This window comes from Haliotis rubra, unplaced genomic scaffold (genome assembly GCF_003918875.1).
Source record: "Haliotis rubra isolate DU_JTF1 unplaced genomic scaffold, ASM391887v1 Scf840, whole genome shotgun sequence".
Lineage (NCBI taxonomy): Eukaryota > Metazoa > Mollusca > Gastropoda > Lepetellida > Haliotidae > Haliotis > Haliotis rubra.
Window position 1 is genome coordinate 319,218 of NW_025767569.1, and position 25,922 is coordinate 345,139.

Consider the following 25,922-nt stretch of genomic DNA (forward strand, 5'->3'; position numbering starts at 1 on the left):
GACACGTCAGCACCTCGACTCACAAGGAGCTCCACCACATCCCTGTGTCGCCTCACTGCTGCCACCATCACCGGTGTCCTGCTCCCCAGTCCTCTACAGTTGATGTCCACCCCGTCCAGAGACAGGACAAACTCCACCGTCTTCCTGTCTCCTCCAAGACAGGTGCAGTGAAGGATGTTGTTACAAATGAGCTATCACAATCACTATGATAAACCCTATCACCTGTCCAGTTAGAATCTATCAAAGAAGTATTCGACATCGGACCAGGAACCAACCCTGTTGCTGAAGGTGCCCTCTGATTGTATCTACAGAATTCATTCTGCAAGTCAAAGTGTCTATCTACAAATGGAACACCAAAATGTACAGAACGTCTATCCTGTCTATCACTCCTACCATAAGCTGACCCTTGCTGAAAATTCAGCATTGCTTCATTCACAGATGATGAAATACCCATTATCTCACTATTAGCGGCTTGTGTACTAACACTTGGGAGTGGATGAGATAAACCAATGTTTTCAACTGAACGACAACATTAGGTGTAGAGGTTGCAAATCCCACTTGACCTAAATCTGACAAGTCAATAAGAGCATGGTCCAGATTATCTGGAGGGGACTCAACCCGAGATCATGCGCCATGGAATATAAATCACTTGTCTCCCCTGATGCCATTTTGTTTGATTATAGATGCTGCAAAACCAAGAACTTTACAATTCTGCTTCTAAACGCACTCTATAAATGTACTTTACGACCTCTAATCTGTTTCAACAGGCTATGCAGGATCTGTATGATGAAACAGACCTTGATTCACATAATAAAACTACAAAATGTAATACTTTACTTGTTTCTTACACGGAAACAATGTTACTTATTCTGACAAGAATCAACCAGTTTTCACTAAGAAAATGACAAAACAATCCTGGTCACGGCACCAAATCTGTAATAGGCGCCTCTGCTGAGGGAGGTCACCCAGTGACAGAAAGGTTTCATATATCAAGGTTCGATGTTGTTATTTAACGCTCTCCATCGTGGACCTTGCGTTGTGTATTTTAATTAGATGTTTATCTTGTACCTGGAGAACAGAACCTTTCATGGACCTTATTTCAGGTTCTATGGTAGTTCAAGTCATTGTTAAAGATTCTTCACAAAATAAGAACAAAGCTCAGATTTCACCAAATAAATACAGTTTATTAATTAATAAAAACAAACTAAGCCAAACTCAACAAAATAAACAGAAGCCAGCATCACATATACTCACAACCATCAGTCTATGAAACCCAAAGAAAAAGAAAGTCCTAACTAATTAATTCCTACATACAAAGCCTACTCTAATCCTATCATTTCCCCCAACCCGCTAAATATTCTCCAACTCTACATGTAAAATAATCTTACACAAAACCTAAGGAAAGGAGGAAGACCTCCCGACTTACTGTTCGGTCAGGATGTCCTGAAGCAAGTGACTTCTCTGAGCGCTACAGGCCCTTAAACACCCCGCACGCTAACCTTTGACCCGGGAGAAGTAGCCGAACTCCCATTGGCCCGCAATGGAGTCAGCCAACCAATCATGACAGCTCTACCATACCGCACTCGGAATGCAAACAGAAAACACAACGGGCCACGGCAATCCGAGCACGGCATGGCATCGCATGCCCTGACTGTAAACTGTCCGGGAAAGGAATAATTCCAACGGGATTTTACAGCCAAACGAAGGTAAAAAGCGGAATTTTATACACTGCAAGCAACCTCTGAAGAAATCACTTACTCCCGGAAACTGCTACGTAAAACTTCCCACTAAATACATATATTACAACCCCAATAATGTGAAAAGAAAATAACTTTTATTCCCATCAAAAAAAACATTTTCCTACACTAGCAAACAATTTTTTCCACTTGCGAAATCTTGAAATAAATTCTGTTATCTGACAAGCATCGCCTTTGATATAATTGTAGATGCAGCTGTTTTCAACAAAATACTCTGATTACGATACAAACCATGCATTTCCCATAGCTTTGCTTCCAAATCACCTCGTGTAGTGCGCGAAAACAGTAGCAAACGAAATCCAAATTGACACAAAACTTGAACGGGCCTTCATGTAAAACATGAATCCAATTGATTTATAGATTATTAGAGTGTTATTTTGATTCAAGTATCAAATGTTTTAGGTCTGCAAACGTGTTCTTGGTGGCATATTAGTATTGTCTGTCAGCTCCAATATCTACAGACATTATTGAATTATTAGCTAAGTGCTCAATTCGACGTTACCGCTTTTTTAACTTTCAGCTTTTTGACGCACAGAACGTTCCGGTGTAAGATTGGAAACATTGACTCGCTTTCTCTCTCTCTAAAACCTACCATACAAATGGTAAACAAATCATCAAAACTGAACTCATATACAGAACAAAAATCACCAAAATAGGAAAATAAACATCCAAAACTGCAACAATATCCTCTAAAACCGAAACAATACATCTGTAACGGAAGACTAATTGTTTGAAATAGAAACAAAACTCGCGTATTCAGCTACAAGGGCGCGCGTGAACGGTCGCCGAGCATACAGAATGACATTCATAGCATCCCGAAATGGCATACAAATCTTCAAATATGGCGGCGAGGGGAGACGAATAGGCTTTCGTACATAATGTTTTTTTGTATCTATGAGTATAATCTTGAAAATTTGATATCAGGATGTAACGCACAATGTGGTCCCTCGATCGACCGAATAGGATTTGTTGTCAACATATCTGATACAATCGGAGGTTTACATATGCATCTTCCATTGTAAACTAGGGAAGAGAAGTAACCACATACAAATGAAGAAGGAAATACCCTTTCCTGAAGAAATATTCGTGTGTTTTGTGTTATTTTTCCCTAACGTTAATTTGATGTCAAACGGATGCTCGTGTTGTCCACATTAAGATACACGGTAAAACTATCTAATTGTTTAATATCTATTCAGGGCATTATTTAAATGGTAAAATCAGTTTATTTTCTGTCGAAAGAGTGACAAATCTGACTGTGAAACCTAGATATTTGTTTGGACAATCACGGAAATATATAGATATTTGAGAGGTTGCGAAGCGCTACGTGTACATGTACGCCTAAGTGTGATCAGGGGATTCCACTAAATGCTTCTTTAAAAAACCCAGCTGAATAGACTGTTGTATTGTTAAGATAGTGTGTTAAAATAACTATCAAGGTATCATCCAGTGATAAATTAGTGACCAGTTTTTGTGAAATATATAACGCGTTTTTGGTAGCCGTCTCTATCACTAAAGGAAGGTCATCATTAGAATCGTCGATATTAATTATTTATCATGAGAGTTTGTTCCAGAAATGTGTTTTTATGAATAATTTTGTATTTCAGTATTGCAAAACGAAAGTCAGGTTTCCTGAAAAAGACTATGTCAAATTGCTGAGGGAAGTGTTGGCTGCCAACCCGTTCAAAGACAAGGGAAAATGGCAAACACCAACAGACAAATTGATAAGTACACCGTCAGACTTCAAAGTCGATGCTAGGCGAGTTAGAGAAAGGACGCACTTGATGTTTGGCCAATTCAAAAAGAAAATTGAGGAAGATTTGAAAAGATTATAAATGATATTTAACATCAGATTCTAATCAGCATATGCATTTAGGAATTAAATCGTAGATCAGTTAAAATCCGCCGCTAAAATAACAAAAACAGCCCAAATCTATTTCCTTATATTAACAAAAAAAATATAATCTACGTATCGACACAATACATTTTGAATAATGCAAAAAAAAGCGATTGTACAAGTAAAAAGAGTACTGCATGTTTTCAACAGGACATTTATTATTAAAACTTTTACAGAAAGTTTGAAATTATTTATTAATTCATGTTAAATTGAATAAGAAATCTTAGAGTAATCATTTTTCGATATTCAAAGTTTAGTTAATCATTACAATATCACAGTATTATGACACCACTGATAATAATTATTGTTTTCCAGCTCTGGCAAAATAGAGGAATATGACAAAAAGATTGCTCTCTTGGACGAAATAACAGAACTCAAGGAGGCAGAGGATAGGAATCGTGAGGAGGAAATGTCTAAGAAAATTGCGATTGAGAATAAAGGGAAAGAAACCAGAAAGAGGGCTATGGAGGGTATGAGTAAACGTTAGTGATTCTTTCCTGAATATAAAACATAAAATCTGAAACATCTGAATTAAGGTAAACTTATACAAAGTAACAATGGTTTATCGATGTTTTTGTTGTTTTCGTGACATGTAGGGTCTTAAATATGTATTTGTGTCCTCTAAATTCAGATCACTTGGATGAGACAACCCCTACTAAGAGGAGAAGTAGTACCAGCGTACTAGACTACTTGACTAAGTCAGAGCAGGAGGCAGAGCTGAGAAGACAAGAACTGGATATGAGGAAGGAGGAACTGAAACTTGAGAGAAAAGATTTGAGCAGGAGAGAGAAGAGGGGAGACAGAGAATGGAGATGGAGAGCAAAGAAGAGACAGGATTGTTTGAACTCTTACAAAAATTTATTAACAAATAATTATTAAGAATGAAATGTACTACACATTCAAGAGAATGAATGTGTAACTTGAACTGTACATGTAACAGATTTGCATTGAATAAATATACTAGACATTGGAATGTACAGTTATCTTTACAATCAATATTTCAGTACCAGGGTCCCGTTCCTCAATTCGACCGTAGCGCTACGACAGTCGTTAGTCTGTTAGTCACCTTAGCCCTACGATCGCTTTCTCGAACGGGGCACATGCATAGCTGTCGTATTCGCAAAGGAAATTGCCTACAAATAAGTGTTGTAACATTGAAAGCACTGTGTCTTCATTTCTGGTGTCTCCCGCCGTGATGTCTGCCTTTTTTCATATCAGAATGTAGCAGCTATATATATTAGTTCATTTATTTTTCTACATGACAATAGATGTTTCAATCGGCGCGTTAAGAGAAAGTCATTGAAATCATTTTTTTAAGTAGTCACTTATTCGTAATACTCAACACCGCTCCAACATTGCTGCACTTTTGTATCGGATGAATGAATCCAAGCGGCTGCATGTGCTATTAATTAGATCTAGAGTGTAACGTCACAACAACCTCGCAGAGGTAATACTATGACGTCATCAGCAGTTTGACGTCACTTTACATTTGGCGCCACGTCAGTTGGCGAACCTCGGCTTAGTCCGAGGTCACAGAGTGCAGCGAGATGTAAACAAACAGTTTGTTGTTGACTGTTTCACGATTAATGATAAAATTATGGCACATAATTAAAACAGAACTACATGACGAGATGCAGGGTTCATGTACCAACGATATATCATCAATATTTACAGTCAACAATATCCTTACCTGATCATGTAAAGTTCCATAAACAACAAAATGTCTGAAAATGTTCTCAACAAGTTTTATTTTTCCTCAAACACAACAAATATTCTCACCTTCATACTGAATTATACATACCGCAACGACGCAACGACGTGAACGGCACACACCACTGTCTACATCAACACTACATTCACTTCACTGTGTACCACGTGACACCAGGAGATCCGACAGTTGATGATGTCCCCCTCCTCCTGCCACGGCAGCCGCCGTCTTCCCGTAGTTGTTCCTGACGTTGATGTCCACCCCGTTCAGAGACAGGACAAACTCCACTGTCTTCCTGTCTCCTCCCATACAGGCGCAGTGAAGGATGTTGTTACCGTCATCGTCCACCAGTGACACATCAGCACCTCGACTCACAAGGAACTCCACCACATCCCTGTGTCGCCTCACTGCTGCCACCATCACCGGTGTCCTGCTCCCCAGTCCTCTACAGTTGATGTCCACCACGTCCAGAGACAGGACAAGCTCCACTGTCTTCCTGTCTCCTCCCAGACAGGCGCAGTGAAGGATGTTGTTACCATCATCGTCCACCAGTGACACATCAGCACCTCGACTCACAAGGAACTCCACCACATCCCTGTGTCGCCTCACTGCTGCCACCATCACCGGTGTCCTGCTCCCCAGTCCTCTACAGTTGATGTCCACCACGTCCAGAGACAGGACAAGCTCCACTGTCTTCCTGTCTCCTCCCAGAGGAAGCAGTGAAGGATGTTGTTACCGTCATCGTCCACCAGTGACACATCAGCACCTCGACTCACAAGGAACTCCACCACATCTCTGTGTCGCCTCACTGCTGCCACCATCACCGGTGTCCTGCTCCCCAGTCCTCTACAGTTGATGTCCACCACGTCCAGAGACAGGACAAGCTCCACCGTCTTCCTGTCTCCTCCCACACAGGCGCAGTGAAGGATGTTGTTACCGTCATCGTCCACCAGTGACACATCAGCACCTCGACTCACAAGGAGCTCCACCATATCCCTGTGTCGCCTCACTGCTGCCACCATCACCGGTGTCCTGCTCCCCAGTCCTCTACAGTTGATGTCCACCACGTCCAGAGACAGGACAAGCTCCACCGTCTTCCTGTCTCCTCCCACACAGGCGCAGTGAAGGATGTTGTTACCGTCATCGTCCACCAGTGACACATCAGCACCTCGACTCACAAGGAGCTCCACCCCATCCCTGTGTCGCCTCACTGCTGCCCACATCACCGGTGTCATCCCGCCCACAATTCTACAGTTGACGTCAGCCCGACCTGTGTACAGGATCCTCTTCATCTTCGCCAGGTTGCCCTCCATGCAGGCGTCACGGAGGTCGGCGTCTGCCCGGGTGTCTCCACGTGCGGGAGTCGGTGTCGCTGTAACACAAAGTACACAGGTCGGACATCTTCATCTTACAGCTACATTGTTCACATATTACACTGATGATACAAAACACTTGATACATCATCTATACAGTATGGCTGACAACAACATGGCGGATGTACAGGGGATCACAACAACTGACAGCAACATGGCGGGTATACAGGGAATCACAAGAACTAGTTGATGTTTTTCACATATTAATGGAGTAGAATGTCATTTAAGAGTTCTAACACAGTTTTGTGTGTGTGTGGAGAGTGGTCTGCCCACTACAACACATGTGACATTGTCTCCACCCACCTCGTGTGTCAGGTCTGGAGGGGGTTCCATACATCGGTGTGTCCCCCTCTCCTCTCATTAGTGTATAAGTGGTGGCACTGATGCAAGTATTGAATGTATTCTGATATTATATACATTGAATGTATACTGACAATATATACATTGAATGTATTCTGACATTATATACATTGAATGTGTTCTGACATTATATACATTGAATGTATTCTGACATTATATACATGGAATGTATTCTGACATTATATACAAAGGGTATTGTGCTGATTAGGTGTATCCCCGCTGAAGTTACAGAGGACAGAAAGATGTATATCAACTACATCATTGTAAAGAATATATGCTATATGAAGTGATAATTTCACAAACCATAAATCTCTCCACTAGATGACACAAGGGTTGTTTTTGAAACAGAAAAAGCTTTCTTACACATCTGATGAGCTGACAATATATCATGTGTAGTATTATTGTATACACAATGCGACTAGCACATCTGGTCCACAATATTCCCCCACCTACCGTGTACATCAGACTCCTGTGAAGACCCAGGTATCAGTGCTATCCCCTCGCTCCAGGCTGCAACACAGAATATGTCATGTAGAATACTTCAACACAGAAGATGTCATGTAGAATACTTCAACACAGAATATGTCATGTAGAATACTTCAACACAGAATATGTCATGTAGAATACTTCAACACAAAGTGGTTCTCGTCAGAGACGTGCAGGAGTTGACATGGAAACAACTACACCAGTGCACCAGTACTGTTGCTAAACATATGTTCAGGGTATTATTCATGATGCAGGTAGATGGTCTTGAGTGATGGTTCTTGGGTGGTTGTAACACGCCATTCCAGTAAGTCGCTGTGTCTTTGTTCAGTTTAAAAATGATTTTAAAAATATAAAATTGTCATTTTATTTATTGATGAGGTTATTTAAAAAGTACGTGGGTCAACTAAGAAAATAATTCTAACAAATCCACCTTAGATAACATCATATACGTAAAAACATAACACTACCCACCACTATCGCCCTGGTTGGATCCCGCTTCTCGCCTCCCGCACTCTATCTGTGTTTCCGAGACAGGTGCTGAAAATAACAATATAATATGTTGATTTGTGTGTATGGTATTTCTTTCCACCCATTCTCATGGAAGTATGTACCTGCAGTCTCCAAAATGACTCACTGGTGGAATGGAAGTGTCTGGGTTCGAGTCTGGCAGAAGGGGGTTCGTGAGCTCAAATGGCTTGGACTTTATACACTTGTCATATTACTGTCGTATTTTCTAAATAATGCAAATAATGAAAATGCTGCATACGCAGTCAACGTGACGCTCACCCAGTGTTTGCTTCCATTAGTGCTATTATTTGAAAACTCGGGCGAATGTTCGAACTGACTGACATGGTTTACTATGATCAAGCCTAGAAACCGGATCTCAAAGTTATTCATAAACACGCACACCTGTACATCAATTTTGGACAATTACCCGTAAGTAGGTGTCACGTAGTCGCGTGTTGTATCCTCATCAGTGACAGCCTTCGAGACCACATTTCAAACAGACAGTGTTTCTCGTGTACTGACGAAAACCTTTAGAAAATAAAGGCCAGGCAGACCTTGTGTGTACTAAAATTGCCTCGGTTGTCGAGAACTACACACTTGTCTCAATATTTCCTCAGACAATGAAAGCAATAGTTTACTGGTTTTTTTCCTTCAGTAACAACAATAAATCAAGGAAAATATCTACGATACACAGAACAAGTTGGTGAATTGTAAGTGCTGTCGTCAATCGTGATGGACCCATCCATACTTACATACAGAGAGTGAGCTGAGTTTTACGCCGCACTCAGCAATATTCCAGCTATATGGCGGCGGTCTGTAGATAATCGAGTCTGGACCAGACAATCAACAGCACGAGCATCCATGTGCGCAACTGGGAACCGATGACATGTGTCAACCAAGTCAGCGAGTCTGACCACCCTTAGTCTCCTCTTACGACAAGCATAGGTTACTACAGGCTAATATTCTAGCCCGGACCTTCACGGGTCACTTACATACAGCCTGTACACTGTTTACACATACGTGTATAGTGTAATACATACATATGTACACACATAATCAACACATACGTGTATAGTGTAATACATACATATGTACACACATAATCAACACATACGTGTATAGTGTAATACATACATATGTACACACATAATCAACACATACGTGTATAGTGTAATACATACATATGTACACACATAATCAACACATACATAATGGCTACAAACTGTCGCAAATAAAGATTACAACATAAACAGGAAGAGTTGAAACCTGATGTCTGGTTTGAACAATTTTGGAGTTATTAACATGTGTTTGGTCCCGGTGTCCGTATGAAACAAGTATCTGCTGCCTTATCCCTACAGTAGTTGTTGTCTATCTGGCTCTGTTCACAACCTTATCTATTTCCCTAATAGTTCTAAAAGTATGATTAACAAACTTACCCCACTACTGTCCTCACACAACAGACACATCTCACTGCCAGCCTGGAAATGCCCTGACTAGCGACACTAGTCACGCCACGGGGCAAGCTATGACGTGGCTTATTGGAAACATGACAGAATTTGGCGCTCACTTGCTCATTCAGACCCGTGTCAGTTATACTTCCATACACTTACATGCTAGTTTAGTGTTGAATAAATAATTTTCATGAATTAAATTTTCGTATGATCCAAGTCAAATTTTGCACATTTGTGAGGAACCATCTTACATACAATCACATAACTTCAGTTTACTTTTCCGTTGCTTATCTATCAAATGGCAACAATTTAATCAACATATGTAAACACCAGGTGAACAAAAATGTTGAACATATCTTTTGGTTGTGAGTAGGATATTGTTAATGGATGTAATTCTATTTGCCCATTTGACATCACCAGCTGTTGCCGGGAGAAGCTATGGTTTGACAGTCATAACATGATGTAACATCGAGAAAGCCCACGTTAGTAATTAGGGCCCCTTGCCTCTGGGCAGGAGACCTATTGTAATCATTCGGATTATTATTATTATTTATTATTCCGCCGATTTTTGTACCAAACCTAACTCCTAAACCAATGCTCCGAATCACTTACCGAAAATCACACAGATGCGCACCGAGGTGTAGATATTCCCCTTACAAATCAGTAGTGTACAACGTCTCCCTGGGCCCTTTTTCAAGATGGCGGCACTTCCGGTCACGCGATCCAAGATGGCGGCCGCGATTCAAGATGGCGGACACGACCCAAGATGGCGGACGCGTTTCAAGATGGCGGCCGCGTTTCAAGATGGCGGACGTGTTTCAAGATGGCGGACGCGTTTCAAGATGGCGGACGCGTTTCAAGATGGCGGACGCGTTTCAAGATGGCGGACGCGTTTCAAGATGGTGGACGCGTTTCAAGATGGCGGGGTGGGTTTCAAGATGGCGGACGCGTTTCAAGATGGCGACGGACGGGGAAGGAGAGGAAAGGAGAGGGAAGGAGGGAGGGAGGGAGGGTGGGTGGTGAGGCAGGGACGATGATGTAGGCCGCGATGTAGGCCTAGATCAGTGTGTGTGTGTGTGTCTGGTTAAAAAAAGCTTTGGATGTAGCATTCTTTCGAGCGAGGTGGGTGGCCCTGAAGAGGACCTTTGGTATGGATGGGTGAGAGATCACCGAGGTATCTAGTGTGGTGATGGCGGTGCACTGGAGGCAGTGCTGCTGGAATCGTCCATGGGTTCGACAAACTCCAAGATGCGTTGAAGTAGAGAGTACATGGTGTCTATGCGATCTTGAACGAGGAGTACCTTGTCATGGAGTAGAGCCAGCAGATGTTGGCTTTCACGTTTACTCACTTTCTTTGGCGGTTCACTTGACTGGTGGGTGGATGCCGGGCGTTTCTGGGTCTTGTTAGAGCAGTTCATACTCTTATGGTCCTCTTTACCACAGTGACGGCAGGGATGTGGACAGGCGTTACTGAGATGACCTTCGTTTTTTCCACAGTTGTAGCAGGTGTTGTTATCGTGCTCGTTGTTGTCCTTGGTCTTCTTGGGACATACGTAATGGCGATGACCTTGAGCACCACACTCGGTACAGGCCACCTTGGGGCAGTGTAGATAACTGTGGTCATCTGTTTCGCACAGGCGGCAACGGAAGGAGGCAGAGGCTGGACACGTCTGCATGCTTCTAGTTTCAGTGAGCAACTGATGGGGAGCACTGGAAAACCTTGAATTTATATAGATGGGGTTGATGACGTCACTTTGACGCATCTGGTTCGCACTGGTTGCATCCGGTTCGCACTACTCTAATCCTGACTCAACAGGTCAATAGGCTAGTGTGACGTCATGGAGTATGTCATCATTCCTATAAATAACAAATGAGCTCATGGTGCGCACTGTCACGTTTAGGACGGCCTATTGTGACGTCATAGGGTGACGTGACCTATATAAACCAGACTCAGTGTGGGTCTTACCAGTTCTCACCATGCCGTCACCACGAATGAACGAGGGTGAACTTGAAGAGGAGCCTGTGCCTTACCAGTTGGAGCGGACGACCCAAATAACCACCAAGAAATTCCGGTCTGATACTCCGCGCTACAACCTCAAGTTCAATCCAGTTTGGCTGCAGCGTCAACAGCCTGAAGACCTCTCCGTCGTGCTCAGAGAACAGTTTGATGCAGTGTTAGCATATTTGAGGGACGATGTGGGTGGTCAGGATGGTGATCGCGTGGGATTGGCCCTGGAACACCCAGCCCTGGATACACCCATCCGAATCACGTTTCGGCGGATGGGTGACCTGCAGGGGGAACACATCATGGCCGAAGTGGAAAAAGTACAACAAAGCAACCACGACTTACATATCGATGACACCATGGAAATTTTCTTACTGCATGTAGAGGATCCGGCTCTCCTAGGTCAGGGACACGGCCGGGCAACACACCTTGTTGGGTTAAACACTTTCCTGGAAAAGAAACAATGCATCGTTTAAATCAAGAATGAGGATCAGCTCTGCTTTGCCCGTGCCCTGGTCGTGGCCAGCCACCATGCACACAAACCCGATTCTGTGACCAAGGAATGGACGAAGGAATGGCGGTACATACGTAAGGAAGAAAGACCAGCGCAGTTGAAAGCCACCAAGGGCTTATGTCGCCAACTCAAGATCCCCGAAGGGCCTTGTACAGGACATGCCACGTGGGAGTTGTTCAGTCAACGTTTGGCACCTTACTATCAGCTCAAAGTCTACTCCCAAGATAAGATGAATCGTCTCCTGTACAAGAGTGAAGTGGCTCAACCCACCAAGATCCTTCGCCTGTATCATCACCATCACCATTACGATGTCATTACATCTATGCCAGCTTTTACAGGTTATTCCTACTATTGTGAAACTTGTGACCAAGGATACGCCCACGCTGAAGATCATGGCTGCACCCGAGAATTTCAATGCCACTGGTGCCAATGTCTTGTATACTGTGGCGACGTGGACAATGAAGGACTCTCCTGTCTCCAATGTGGCGGGTGGTTCCGAAACCCTACCTGCTTTCAACGCCATCGGACGGCCTCCGCCAAGCATCCCAGCACCTGTTCCACCACCCACACCTGTCATCGATGTCTGGCCAAAGTCAACGTGAGAAAAATCCAGGGCATGGCCAACCACCAGTGTGGCACGAATCGTGACTGCAAGATCTGCAAAGAACCCTTGAAACCCAACCACCAGTGCTACATGTCCGTCATCGAACCACCGAAACAAAATGAAGACGGTGAAAAAATGGATGAAGACAAAGAACGACAACAGCGTCAGTTCATCTTGTACGATTTTGAATGTACTCAAGATCAAGGGACTCATGTTCCCAACTTGTGTGTGGTGCATCTAGGATGTGGAAAATGTATTTCCGAGGCCTCGGATCAACTGTGCGAAAAGTGTCCCTGGCGTAAAGAAGGAGAAGGGCCTAGCCGCATCAAAGTGTTTCGGGGATCTACGACCTTGAAGGACATGGGCGACTGGCTGATGCGTCTGGCGGAAAAGAAAGAGAAGCAGAAGAAGAAACGTAAGGCATCCCAGCAGCAGCCGTCAGGCCGTGCCTCGAAACAACCCAAACTGTCATCACCAGATGATGATGATGTAGAAGAACAAGACGACGACAAAGAACAAGACGACGAAGACGACATTTCCCCTACCATTGATGATGACGACGTTTTGGTCATTGCTCACAACTACCGTGGGTATGATGGACACTTGCTCCAACAGTACTTCCATCAACAACTCGTGAAAGCACCCCAGGTCACACTTCGAGGGAATCACATCTTGCAGATGACCGTGGGACGCCTTGTTTTCAAGGATTCACTCAACTTCCTCACGATGGCTCTGAAGCAGTTTCCAAAAACGTTTGCATTGACGGAACTCAAGAAAGGCTACTTCCCTCACTTCTTCAACACTGAAGCTCACCAAGGCTATGTGGGTCCTTATCCTCCCGTGTCTACCTACGATCCTGACAGCATGTTTTCTGCCGAACGTAAAGCTTTCTTGGCCTGGTACGATGCACGGGTGGCTGAAGGGACTGTCTTTGATCTGGATGAAGAATTGTTGACCTACTGTCAGAGTGATGTGGACATTTTGCGTCGAGGCTGCGCTGCATTCCGCAACATATTCATCCAACAGAACAACGTGGACCCTTTCTATGAAGCAGTGACTCTACCCATGGCTTGCATGCTCACCTTCCGAAAACAGTTTTTTGAACCCCGCACCATTGCCATCCTACCTACTCAAGGTTATCACCCCCAGCGTCGCTACTCGCTTCAGTGTCTCCACTGGCTCAACTGGGTCATACATCAACACCCTGGGGTCCACATCCAACATGCTCGGAATGGTGGAGAAGTAGGTTTTGACTGTGCTGACGGTAGTCGTTACATGGTGGATGGTTACGACGCCAAGACATGCACCGTGTACGAATACTTGGGCTGTTTCTGGCATGGATGTACTAGCTGTTACAAGACGGGCCGATGTGAACACCATGCTAGCTTGGGTACAACCCCTTGGGAACGATACCATCATACCATGTACCGACTGGGTGTGTTACCTCAACATCCCGACATCGACCAAGTGGTGACCCTCTGGGAATGCAATTTTCTGAAACAACAGATAGACAACAGTGACCTGAGAGCCTTCCTGACCCCACTGCAAGGACCCCATGCCTACATGCCTGACCCATTGGATCCCAGAGATGCTTTCTTTGGAGGACGTACCAACGCCACCAAACTGTACTACGAAGCCAAAGAAGATGAAGAAATCAAATATGTGGACGTTTGCTCGCTGTACCCTTACATCTGCAAGTATGGTACTTTTCCCGTGGGACATCCCGAGATCAAAGATCATCCTCCCGTGTCTGACTTGTTTGAGCTCCACGGGCTGATCCAGTGCCGAGTCTTGCCACCCACCGACCTCTATCATCCTGTTCTTCCTGACCGTGTCCAGGGTAAGTTGTTATTTCCTCTGTGCCGTACGTGTGCTGAAGAGCCGTTGGATGCTTCCTGCCCCCACGGGGATGAAGACCGGGCATGGATCAGTACCTACGTCAGCAAGGAGCTTCAGTTTGCTGTTGAAAAGTGTGGCTATCAGGTGCTTCACATCTTTGAGGCTTGGCACTTTGACACGCTTGCCACCTATGACCCTGACACTCAAGAGGGAGGGCTGTTTGCCAAGTATGTGAACAATTTCTTCAAGATCAAGCAAGAGGCCAGTGGATACCCAGAAGGTTGTCCAGATCCAGACGCCTACATCAACGAGATACAACAAAAAGAGGGAGTCACCTTGGATCCTGCTCACATTCGCAAAAACCCTGCCTGAACAATCACTGGGGCAAGTGTGGTCAACGCATTGGGTTTGCCAAGACGGAATACATCAGTTCCCCTGAGAGGTACTTTGCCCTCCTCCAGGATGAACGCTGTGTGGTGAAAGATATTAACATCATCAATGAAGATCTCATCTGTGTCACTCACGAACCTCAGACAGAATTTCACGACCCTCATCCAGCCCACAATGTGGCCATTGCAGCCTGGGTGACAGCACAAGCCCGTCTCAAGTTGTATTCTTATTTGCAACCCTTGGATCGACGTGTCCTCTATTTTGATACGGACAGTATCATCTACATTCACCGTCCACTAAGTTACAATCCTCCCCTGGGAGATACCTTGGGGGAGCTGACTGATGAACTGGGAGGGGGCAACAGCATTCAAACCTTTGTCTCGGCAGGACCCAAGAATTATGGCTACAAACTACGTCATCCTCAATCTGACGGCAGTGTGGGCGTCAGCAAAGTCCGAGGATTTACCTTAAATCACAGGGTGAGCCAACATGTCCACTTTGACAGCATGAAGAACCTTGTCTGTCAGAGGGATCAAGCCAACATCACTGTCCCGTACCCGCACCGCATCATTCGCGGAGGACTTTGCCAGGGCAATGCGTTGCTGTCCAAGGACACTACCAAAACCTATCGCTTGGTCTACACCAAACGCCGAGTGCAGTACGACCCACAAGGTGTCCCCAGGGAAACTCTCCCCTATGGGTATAAAGAGTGAACACATCCCCATGGACTTTTTGTTGCAAGCATGCTCTGATCTATTGATGTTTAACCCATAAACTGTGATTGCCTTGTTCATCTGTTGTTCTATCATTCAATAAAATGCGATTGTATTGCACTCTTGTGTTACGTTGTCTTCTCTTCAGGGCCGGACCTGGTGGAGTCCATGGTCACCCTCAACCCTGTTGTACCCTGTTCTTAGAATCAGACCTGGTGGAGGCCATGGTCACGTTTACCATGTCATAGGTACTGTCACAAAAGGGAAGGAGAAGGGAGAGCAGAGTGGCGCAGTGGAAGCGTGCTGGGCTCATAACCCAGAGGCCCGTGGATCGAAACCACGCTCTGCTCTGTATATCTTTTTTCTTTCTATGTTGCGAAGACAACCCTTGAAGTGCGGTTGACGTCACACACCCTATGACGTCATCACGACCCTGTGCCTATAAATAAAGAGACGTTTCTGTCAGAGTCGTTACAGATTCTGGTGTCTAAGAAAAAGGATGGAACCTGTTCACCGCGATAGGCTTAGGGGAGAATCGTTGTGGTCTCGTGTTCACTATCATGCAGGTGGAAGCCGTGGTCGACAAACTGATGACGTTTAAAGTCCTGACCATCCTCATGAAAGCAGAGATTATCGAAAAACCTCGGACCTCCTTTGACCGTGTCAGAGAATTGTTAGACATGCTTCCCCGACGGGGACCTCAAGCATACTCCCTCTTCTGCAAAGCTTTGGAGGAATGTGGAGAGACAGAAGCCATGACCTTGCTGGGTCTCAAGACTCCAACTGACAAGGCACAGTCACAAGTGACAGTCCACTGGCTATTCTTCTATGGGATCAAGTCACCGTTCAGCAACTTTCATCCAGCTGTGTTTACCTTGGATGGTGTTACATTTAATTGTGTTGAACAGTGTTACATGTACTCTAAAGCCATGTACTTTGGAGATTACGACAGTGCGACACGTATTCTGCAAGAGGGTGTTCCAGCAAAGCAAAAACGTCTGGGGCGATGTGTGAAAGGCTTTACTCAAACAGTGTGGGAACGGTCAGGCGATAACGGCTAAATTTTCCCAGAACAAGGACTTGAAACAGAGACTGATTCAATCCTACCCTAAGTCATTAGCTGAAGCTAGCCCCTACGATCAAAGATGGGGAATAGGAATGGGTGTATCTCATCCTGATATTGACAAAACCTGGAAATGGCCGGGGGAAAACAAGTTGGGAAAAGCGCTCATGCATCTTCGTAACACATTGTTGTTGTGAGTGACGGTATACATGGACAAACTCCAATGACGTCGTCGATACCACGTGTCGTCGATGACGTGGTATCGATGATGTCATGGTCGCGCGTGAGTGTGGTGACGTGGCACTGGTGACGTCACCCTGTGTATCCATATAAAAAGACTCTGGCCCCATCGTGATTCGTCGCCATGCTGTTCACACTGCTCTTTGTGCTTGCCACCTATCTAGAAGAGAGACACTTTTTAGAACAGTTCAGAGAAGCAGTGCAAGACGCTGTACAAAAACAACACGATCGTGACGTTATTTGAAGTGACGTCATACCTCGCGCTGCTGGTGCTGCCTATAAAAACGTAGGATCAGTCGAGTGGGTCATCAGTCGCACCAGCTCAGCCATTGAAGATGGCATCTCCATGCAAGCGCCCTTCTTCTTCTTCCTTTACCTACACCATGGGTTGGCAGTCAGCACAGAAGTACATGAATTCTATCATCGGTCATCATCACCACATTTTAGTGATGGAATACATCAGTTCCGCTCCAAGGCTCCAGGAAGAACGTTGTCAGGTGAAGGATGTGAACATCATTGATAAGGACTTTTGTATCACTTACATCGTTCGTAAGTCTGAATCCAACGATCCTCCAGAGAACACATCTCCAGGCGGTCTCCCTTCTTCCTCTTCTTCCTCCTGGGCAAGGGACCTGACTTCTATCATTGACAATTACCAACACAACATCATGGTGATGGAATACATTGATTCCCCTCCGAGGTACTTTGAAATCTTCCGGGATGAAGAACGTTATCAAGTGTGGGACTGTGAGATCATAGATGAGGACCACATCTATGCCACTTACGTCGTTCGTAAGTCAGGATCTAATGATCCAGAGGTCACAGTCCTCATCACGACAAAGGACACCCCTCCAACAGGGGTAGTGTCTCCTTCCGAGCCACCCCCTGCCACGACTTCTCCGATGAAGAAACAAAAGAAGGCAAAGAAATCAACCAAGACAGCACGTCCCAAGGGTATCCCTCCCAAGGGTACTCCTCCCAAGACTTCCTCAAAGAAGAAGGCAAAGAAGGAAGTCCCCACCAAGGTCTCCACCACCAAGGCGGCAACCCTAAAGATGCAGCCAAAGTGTCATCCGTTCTACTCTCCATCCTCCTATGAACCTGAAGGGGTGCCCCCTCCTGCTTATGCCCCCACCCATGGGTTTGGGGAAGACCTACCTCCAGATCTTCAAGACTTGTATGATCTACTCCCGATGTCTACCACCCCTGAAGCAGAGCAGCCAGCTTCACAGAGGGCTCCCCAGAGGGCTCCCCAGATGGCTCTAGAGCTGCCTCTAGTGATGACTCTGCAGGAGGATCCAGTGATGACTTCGGTCATGTCTCCAGAGGAGGAGCCAGAGACTTTGGGCAACACCCCCATGTTTAACGATGAAAATCATTTCCATCCAGGACAAATGGACTTTTTGCGTTGTTCTACCTGCAATCCCGAGGATCACCTGAACTTGTGGTGATCTGTGGATGTACTGTTGTTGTTGTTGATCTGTGGATGTATCATTATTATTGTTGATCTCTTTGCCATGTTGTTGTTGTTCCTCAATAAAATGTGAATTCCATTTCGATGGGTTGGGTCTTCTTTATCTTCAGGGATCGTAGCTCTTGGAGGTCATTTCCGGTGCAACCCGCAAGGTGGTAAGACGTGTGTCAGTATGTCAGGGACACTGTCAGGGACACTGTTAGACTCAGACCTGGTGGAGGCCATGGTGACCCCACTCACGTTACGTCATCCCTTTACCATGTTGATTGCAGGCCCTACAGGGTCGGGTGAAACATCGTTTGTCAAAGCCTTCATGGAACATGTGTTTCAACTGGGGATCCTTGATCTTCCACCTCAGGGCATCGTGTGGGTGTACAGTGAATGGCAACCCATGCATGAGGACTTGGAAGTTGTGACCTCGTGGTTAGGGATACCCCTGACGTTTGTGCAAACCATGGGAGAAGCCAACACGCACTTACCTGCAGGGTCTGGGGGTAAGACAGAGGAGGCTTTGCCTACGCCCCATTGGTTGATCATTGATGATTTGCTGGGCGACAATACCAAAGAGGAAGAAGCCGAGGTCCTGCGATGGTTTACCAAGAAAAGTCATCATCGCAACACGTCCGTGTTGTACTTGACGCAAAACCTCTTTGCTTCATCCCCTCATCATCGCACCATTAGTTTAAATGCCCACTACATGGTGCTGTTTAAAAACCCCAGGGATGCCTCGCAAATGGATCACTTGGCCAGACAAATCTTTCCAGGACAGACGGCCTTCCTTCGGGAAGCCTATGAGGATGCCACTTTGGCTCCTTATTCCTATCTGTTTCTGGACTTGAAACCGACCACGGCCAAAGAGCACCGTGTACGGTCCCATCTCTTTCGTAGCCCCACCACCCTTTACATTCCCAAGCCGTGATAAATAGTGATGATCATCTACCCTGCAATCAGTTGACCCAGAGCTGCTATGGGAGACAGATGGAAACAGACCCAGCCCCGCAAACGTGCTGTTGCCACAGGCTTGTTTAAACCGATCCATAAAACACTCCTGACCACCTTGGGTGGTGATCCCAACGAACAACATCGGTCGGGTGTGCAACGGCTGTACGAAAGTCTAAGTGCTCCTGCTCCTCCCTCTGCTTCCTCCAAACAAAGATGCTCCTTAAAGCAGTTGTACCCCACAGCACCCACCATGAATACGTTTGTCCCTGTAAGCACACATCGTGCCTCACCTGCCGCCTTCTCTCCCCCTTCATTCCCATCGTCTCCCCTCTCTCCCACCATAATTCAACCCTTTCAACCCTTGACCCAACGTCGTACCACCGGCACCAAACGCCCTGGCAACAGACGAAGGATGCTAAACGCCCCAGCCTGGGCACCCCACGCAAAGGAAGCCACAGAACCATGCCCGCCCGCAGAAAAGTCAAACCCATCATCATGAAGAAACGACTGCCTTCGGCAGAGAGCGTGGGTGTCAAAGGACGTCATCGGCTGTTGCAATGGTTTGTCATTGCCGTGAGAAATCTGCAAGCAGGCCGTGTTCCTCTGAAGATGCAGCACAAGACCTGGCTGTTGAAGCACCAAGACGTGCTGACCAAGATTGCGAATCCACGACTACCTATGGATGAACGTCTGAATTACCTGATGAAACGCAGTGGAAGTGGTACGTTGGCTGGTGTTTTGACCCGTATCTTGCTGAACCGGCAGACCTACCTACAGGAAACACAGCAGAAGCCCTCAGCACCTCGTCGCCGCCGTGCCCCCAAGCAACCCAGGCGTCGCAAGTCACCCAATCGACAAGAGAATAATAAGAAGAAAAGGGCTACTTCACCCTCAGCCCCAGGTGCAGCCTTGACCCGGATGGTGTTAAGAAGTCAAAAGAAGAAGAAGAAGAAGACAGCGGCATTACCCCCACTCCCTTCAGCGACATTACCATAAATAGAGACCTCCCATCCTCATCCTGGTCAGTTCAACGGTAACAGCTGCAGGGACGACACCATCATGTCTGCATGTTTAAAACGTCACAGAGAAGTGCTCTGTCATGTGTGTAGTCCTTCAGTGACACCAGCCATGCGACAGGCTATTTTGAAACAGGCCCCATCGGAACTGATTCAAGCCATCTGTGAATGCGTGGTGAATTTGTATGGAGGCAACATTCCTATGACAGCACAGCAACGTCAACGTTTACAAAAGCATGGGTCACTGATGCATACGTTGATGAAAAAGAAGGTGTCTGTGTCCAAGAAACGTCAACTATTACAGCAGAAAGGAAGAGGATTGGGTCTCTTGTCTGCCTTGGCATCGGTGGTGGGTCCCTTGGTGTCTGGTCTGTTGGGTAGATGATCCTCAAGGAAGATCCTCAAGGAAGATCCTCAAGGAAGATCCTCAAGGAAGATCATAAATAGAGGACGCATCCTAAATTAGGGTAAGTTGCATCTGCACCGTCCTACCACCAAGATGAAGCATGCACGGAAGATGGTGATGGTCCCAGAAGAGGTATGGCAAAGTTTGCAAGAAGGAAAACGTCAACGGCATTTGCTCAAGTCCAACCTGTTGGAACAGAAACGCGTGCACATGCTTCACGATATGGATGCCCTCGTCGGTGATGACACGGTTCCCTTTAGGGACCGAGAGCAGCAGTATAACACTTTGTTGCAACACACCTTGGCGTTTCAAGACCAAGCCGCAGTCAAACCTTTAGGGGCAGCTGGCACCCCCAGGACGGGCACCCCCAGGACGGGCACCTCCAGGACGGGCACCCCCAGGACTGGATCTCCTCACCGTAAGTACTTACTGAGTCACATGCATGTTTGCCCCCACGTAGAGGTCGCCGAAGCACAGGGTAGAGCAGTGGCTCATGTTTTTTTTTTTGTTCTTTTGTTTCAGAACCCGATGATGTCGAAGCCATTCTGAATGAAGTCATGCAAACGGTTCCCAAAACGCTACAAGCCAAGGTCAAGCAGTTGATGGCACGTATTCGTGCGCATCCCAACTTGGGTTGGAATGAGACGGGTCAATTCGTGGTGGAAGGGGAACCCATGCCTGGGACGCACATGGTGGATCTCATCAATGATCTTGTTCGACAACGTACCAAATCAGACCCTCCACAAGGTTGGAATATTCTGGGCCAGTATCTCGCTTCCAGCAACATACCCCATGAACTGATTGGCAACCCTCTACGTTGGTCCTGGACGATGAAAACCAAAGGGTCATCCACCCAGCCTCCTGACACCCCGGTGAAACGTCAACATCCACCTGCTGACTTGTTTTTGACACCACCCGCATCCAACCTTCCTCTGGAACCCCAAAAGAAGAAGAAAGCTGCAGAGGTCCCCTCCTCCTCCCCTCTCAACCGGGTTCGTCAGTGGATTCACTTTTAATAAAAGGGAGCAGAGGGTGATGCCAACGACAGTGCCACCATGAGACGCCCAAAGAGAAACAACAACATCAGCAAAGCATCATCGTCTTTGTCTCCTGCATGGACACGATGGCTCCACCACACCTATTACGATTCCAAACACCCAGCAAGCTATGGAGGGTGGCTTGCCTTGTGGCAAGCAGCAGCAGGACATCAAGCCAAAGCAGGACATCAAGCCAAAGCAGGACCCAGAAAGGGGAGACCCAAGAAGGGGGGACCCAGGAATAGGGGAAGCAAAACGGGGCCAAGGCCCAGACAACGTCAGGTTCGCCAATGGTTGAAAACCCAGGACACGTACACCTTGCACAAACCAGCCCGACGCTCGTTTCCCAGGGATCATTACCGTGTGGGTGGTGTGGATGAATTGTGGCAAGCCGATCTGAGCGATCTCCTTGCGTATCAGAAAGAGAACCAAGGCTACCGGTATTTGCTGTGTGTCATCGATGTCTTCTCCAAAATGGCTTGGGTGCAACCCATGAAAGCCAAGACCGGTGCCACTTTGATAGGGGCCTTTCAACGGATCCTGAAACAAGCCAAAGGACGTGTGCCGTCCCAGTTACAGACAGACAAAGGGACTGAATTTGTCAATGCACCTTTTCAAGCCTTCCTCAAGAAACGGGGTATTCATTTCTACACCAGTCAAAACCCAGAAACCAAAGCCTCTGTGGTGGAACGTTTTCAAAGGACGTTGAAAAACCGTATGTGGCGGTATTTCACTCAACAGGGAACACGGCACTACCTTAAGGCATTACCCCAAATGATGCATTCCTACAATCATCGCGTCCATCGTACGATTGGACAACGCCCCGTGGATGTGCGCCCTAAGCAGCTCCCTCGATGAAATTTGGGTGTTGGATCACATAGAACGACAACGTCAGAAGCTGAAGCAGCGCCAACTCAAGACAAAGAAGAAGAAGAAGAAGAGGCACCCTCTCTTGTTACCCGGGACCCGTGTCCGTTTGAACAAGACCAAAGGGCACGTTTGACAAAGGGTACCTTCCCAACTGGACCACCGAACTGTTCACCGTGGATCGGGTGGTGAAAGGACGTGTTCCTCCTGTCTACCAAGTGAAAGATGATCATGGAGAAGTGCTGCAAGGCACCTTTTACCCGCAAGAACTGCAACCCATTCAGAAAACGGATGACGTGTACAAAGTGGATCAGGTCCTGAAACGACGACGTCGTCAAAAAAAGGATGAAGTGTTGGTGAGATGGTCAGGATACCCTGCCAGCTTTGATTCATGGATCCCTGCGGCTCATCTGGTCTTTAAATAGCGTGGCCTCCAGTCTCCCACCGTCAGTGGAGCCTCCACCATCATGCAGAGTGAACCGATCTCAAGGTGCAAGGAGGGCGGCAAGTCATCCTCACGCTGGTGCTGCTTTGGCATGGACTTGCCACGAAGTGAAGTGGTGTTTTTCTCCCAAGCGTTTCTGATATATGGCGTGGTCATCATGAGCATGGTTCAGTTGGCATTGGACAACGGTGAGAAACAGTTGTGGACAGCCTTGTTGGCCAGTAGCTTGGGGTACTTGCTCCCACAACCCACGTTGGTGTCATCGTCGTCATCATCTCCGTTGCCTCCCTCCTCGACTGCATCTCCAACCCCCTCTGTATCCAGCCTGGTTCCCTAAGAGAGAGAGAGAGAGATGTCGGTGTCTGTGTTTTCCAAGCGGGACTTTTACGTGACCTTACCCAGCGATGCGTCCATGGATATTCATCCCAACAACAGAGTGAATCATTACGAAGTCAAACTACCCTTTCCCATTCAAGTAAATCGCCAGGAGTGGGAAGTCGGCGTCAGTGAACTTCATTTCCCCATGACATGGTACAATGTGTCGTTCCCCTTCAACTGGTTTGTCCTTCATGTGAACTTGGAACGCATGACCCGAATTTACAGTTCAGCAGAACTCAATGCGACCGTGACAGAAGAGAACCCAGGCATCGTCAGAGCCATCAGCGAAAAGGTCATTATTCCAGAAGGAGTGTATTCCAGTCGCCAACTGGTCCAGAGACTGAACATCCTGCTTCAACACACCTGTGCACGGCTGTTGGAAAAGCATACAGCGGATGTTTACCAACAGGATGCTCGAGGTCGTTTCACCATCACCGTGAACTACCCCAAAGAAGACCTCCGATTTGAAATGCGTGGCAAAACGCATGTTAACTTTTATGCTCCCACCCCGAAAGACATGTGCAGAGCCCTCACGGGTTCCTCCTGCAGAACCTCAAGCCAACCTGACCATGATACCATCAGGTCTGCCTACACCACCCGATTGGTGTTGCCTCCTCCTTACGTACATACGTACGTATGCTGGGATTCATACAGCTCCCCATGGTGGACGAAGCAGAAGAAATAAGCCAAGTCTCTGCTCAGCCTGCCCAGGTGGCTGTGTTTGACCGTCCTCTCATCGTGGGTGAACAGGAAGCACACCATCTGGCTGGTTTTGATACCGTGTACGTCTACTGGCTCCGTTTTGGACGATGATATCTAACCCTCAGATACAATAGATAGAAAGGAAAGCCAAGGAGACCTCATCGTTGCCCGCAACTATATTTCGTATGCAGACTGTTGAGACAATTGTCTTGTGATTGAAAAGAACATTTTTCACTGATGTCTGTGTCAAAAATGATATTGTTATACTATTAATCGGCATTACACACCGATACATGCAGCTTACTTGTCGTGATTCACATTTAACTGTCGGTAAACACAACTCTTGTGCCATTTGACTGAAACAATGACATTGGTATGCTCTTTATCATGATGATGAATTCCTACCGTTAGAGGTATCTGACGAGTCGTGATAGATGTACCTGACGAGTCGTGATAGAGGTATCTGACGAGTCGTGATAGAGGTATCTGACGAGTCGTGATAGAGGTACCTGACGAGACGTGATAGAGGTATCTGACAAGTCGTGATAGAGGTATCTGACGAGTCGTGATAGAGGTATCTGACGAGTCGTGATAGAGGTATCTGACAAGTCGTGATAGAGGTATCTGACGAGTCAGAGGTATCTGACGAGTCGTGATAGAGGTATCTGACAAGTCGTGATAGAGGTATCTGACGAGTCGTAATAGAGGTATCTGACGAGTCGTGATAGAGGTATCTGACGAGTCGTGATAGAGGTACCTGACGAATCGTGATAGGGGTATCTGACGAGTCGTGATAGAGGTACCTGACGAGTCGTGATAGGGGTATCTGACGAGTAGTGATAGAGGAATCTGACGAGTCGTAATAGAGGTATCTGACGAGTCGTGATAGAGGTATCTGAAGAGTCGTGATAGAGGTATCTGACGAGTCGTGATAGAGGTACCTGGCGAGTCGTGATAGAGGTACCTGACGAGTCGTGAAGCACATTTTTTTATGCACTGTGGGTAGACACCATTTCCATTTAAATATGAACAGCAGACAAATTGAAATGTTGACACAACGCCCCCGTACTCTGTATTTCTATACCGTTTATTTATATCCATAACGCTCTTTCTCTCACGCTGTCGCAACTGAAAGTGTGAAGTCACAATAAGTAAGATACTTCTGTAGTCTGTATCAGTATCCATTACATAACTACAACATAACATCCCTCAGATAGTTAACAATGAGATGGCCACTGACGCGGGAAAACAGATCTTTCAGATTTGTGGCATCGTAATGTGCATCACTTGCATTTGAAAATGCTGCACAGTCAAGCAGAATACTGGGTACCCCCGGTGGTGAACACTTTATCGCAAGAGACACACATGGGAGGTCCATCCATCTTTTCAGCAGATAGTCATGAGTAAGCCGACTGTGGCCAATACGACATCGTCGTAAAATTACCTCATCACGTCTTGACTGACAACCCATGTAGGTATAAACAATTGTTTGCTTCACTTCATTAAGTTGTTTCTTCCTATTTGAGTGTCCCAATATTTCCCTCTTTAACAGGCCGTAGCTTCGTTGTCCTTGGGTCTACAGACAAAACGATTAGTGTTCTGGAATCGACATGATCCTAGCTATCCAACGCACACAATCGTCAAATTTCCTTCAATCCAATATGGCGGCCAAACGGTGCCTCTTAGCCCCATGGTGCCTGCAGTTGAAATTGATGGTAATATGATTGCAGAGGTGCCCCATAAATTGGACA

At 46.3% G+C, this 25,922-nt stretch overlaps 2 protein-coding genes across 5 annotated transcripts in view; both read right to left on the reverse strand.

The window, feature by feature from the left end:
* Window positions 1-25,922, reverse strand: part of LOC124262506 (signal transducer and activator of transcription C-like) — a 135,369-nt gene that overhangs the window by 70,329 nt on the left and 39,118 nt on the right. The gene's annotated exons all lie outside the window — the stretch shown is intronic.
* LOC124262495 (ankyrin repeat domain-containing protein 50-like) overlaps window positions 1-25,922 on the reverse strand; it is a 61,707-nt gene that overhangs the window by 758 nt on the left and 35,027 nt on the right. For 2 of the 4 annotated variants that reach the window (XM_046697002.1, XM_046697000.1), the window contains exons 7-9: window positions 8,050-8,115; window positions 7,546-7,602; window positions 6,088-6,731 (exon numbers count right to left, since the gene is read on the reverse strand). In XM_046697002.1, the coding sequence (XP_046552958.1) occupies window positions 6,088-6,731; window positions 7,546-7,602; window positions 8,050-8,115 (767 nt within the window). Of the gene's footprint in view, window positions 1-13; window positions 152-5,516; window positions 5,888-6,087; window positions 6,732-7,545; window positions 7,603-8,049; window positions 8,116-25,922 lie in introns of all 4 variants that reach the window. The other 2 variants (XM_046696999.1, XM_046697001.1) reach the window with 2 other exon arrangements.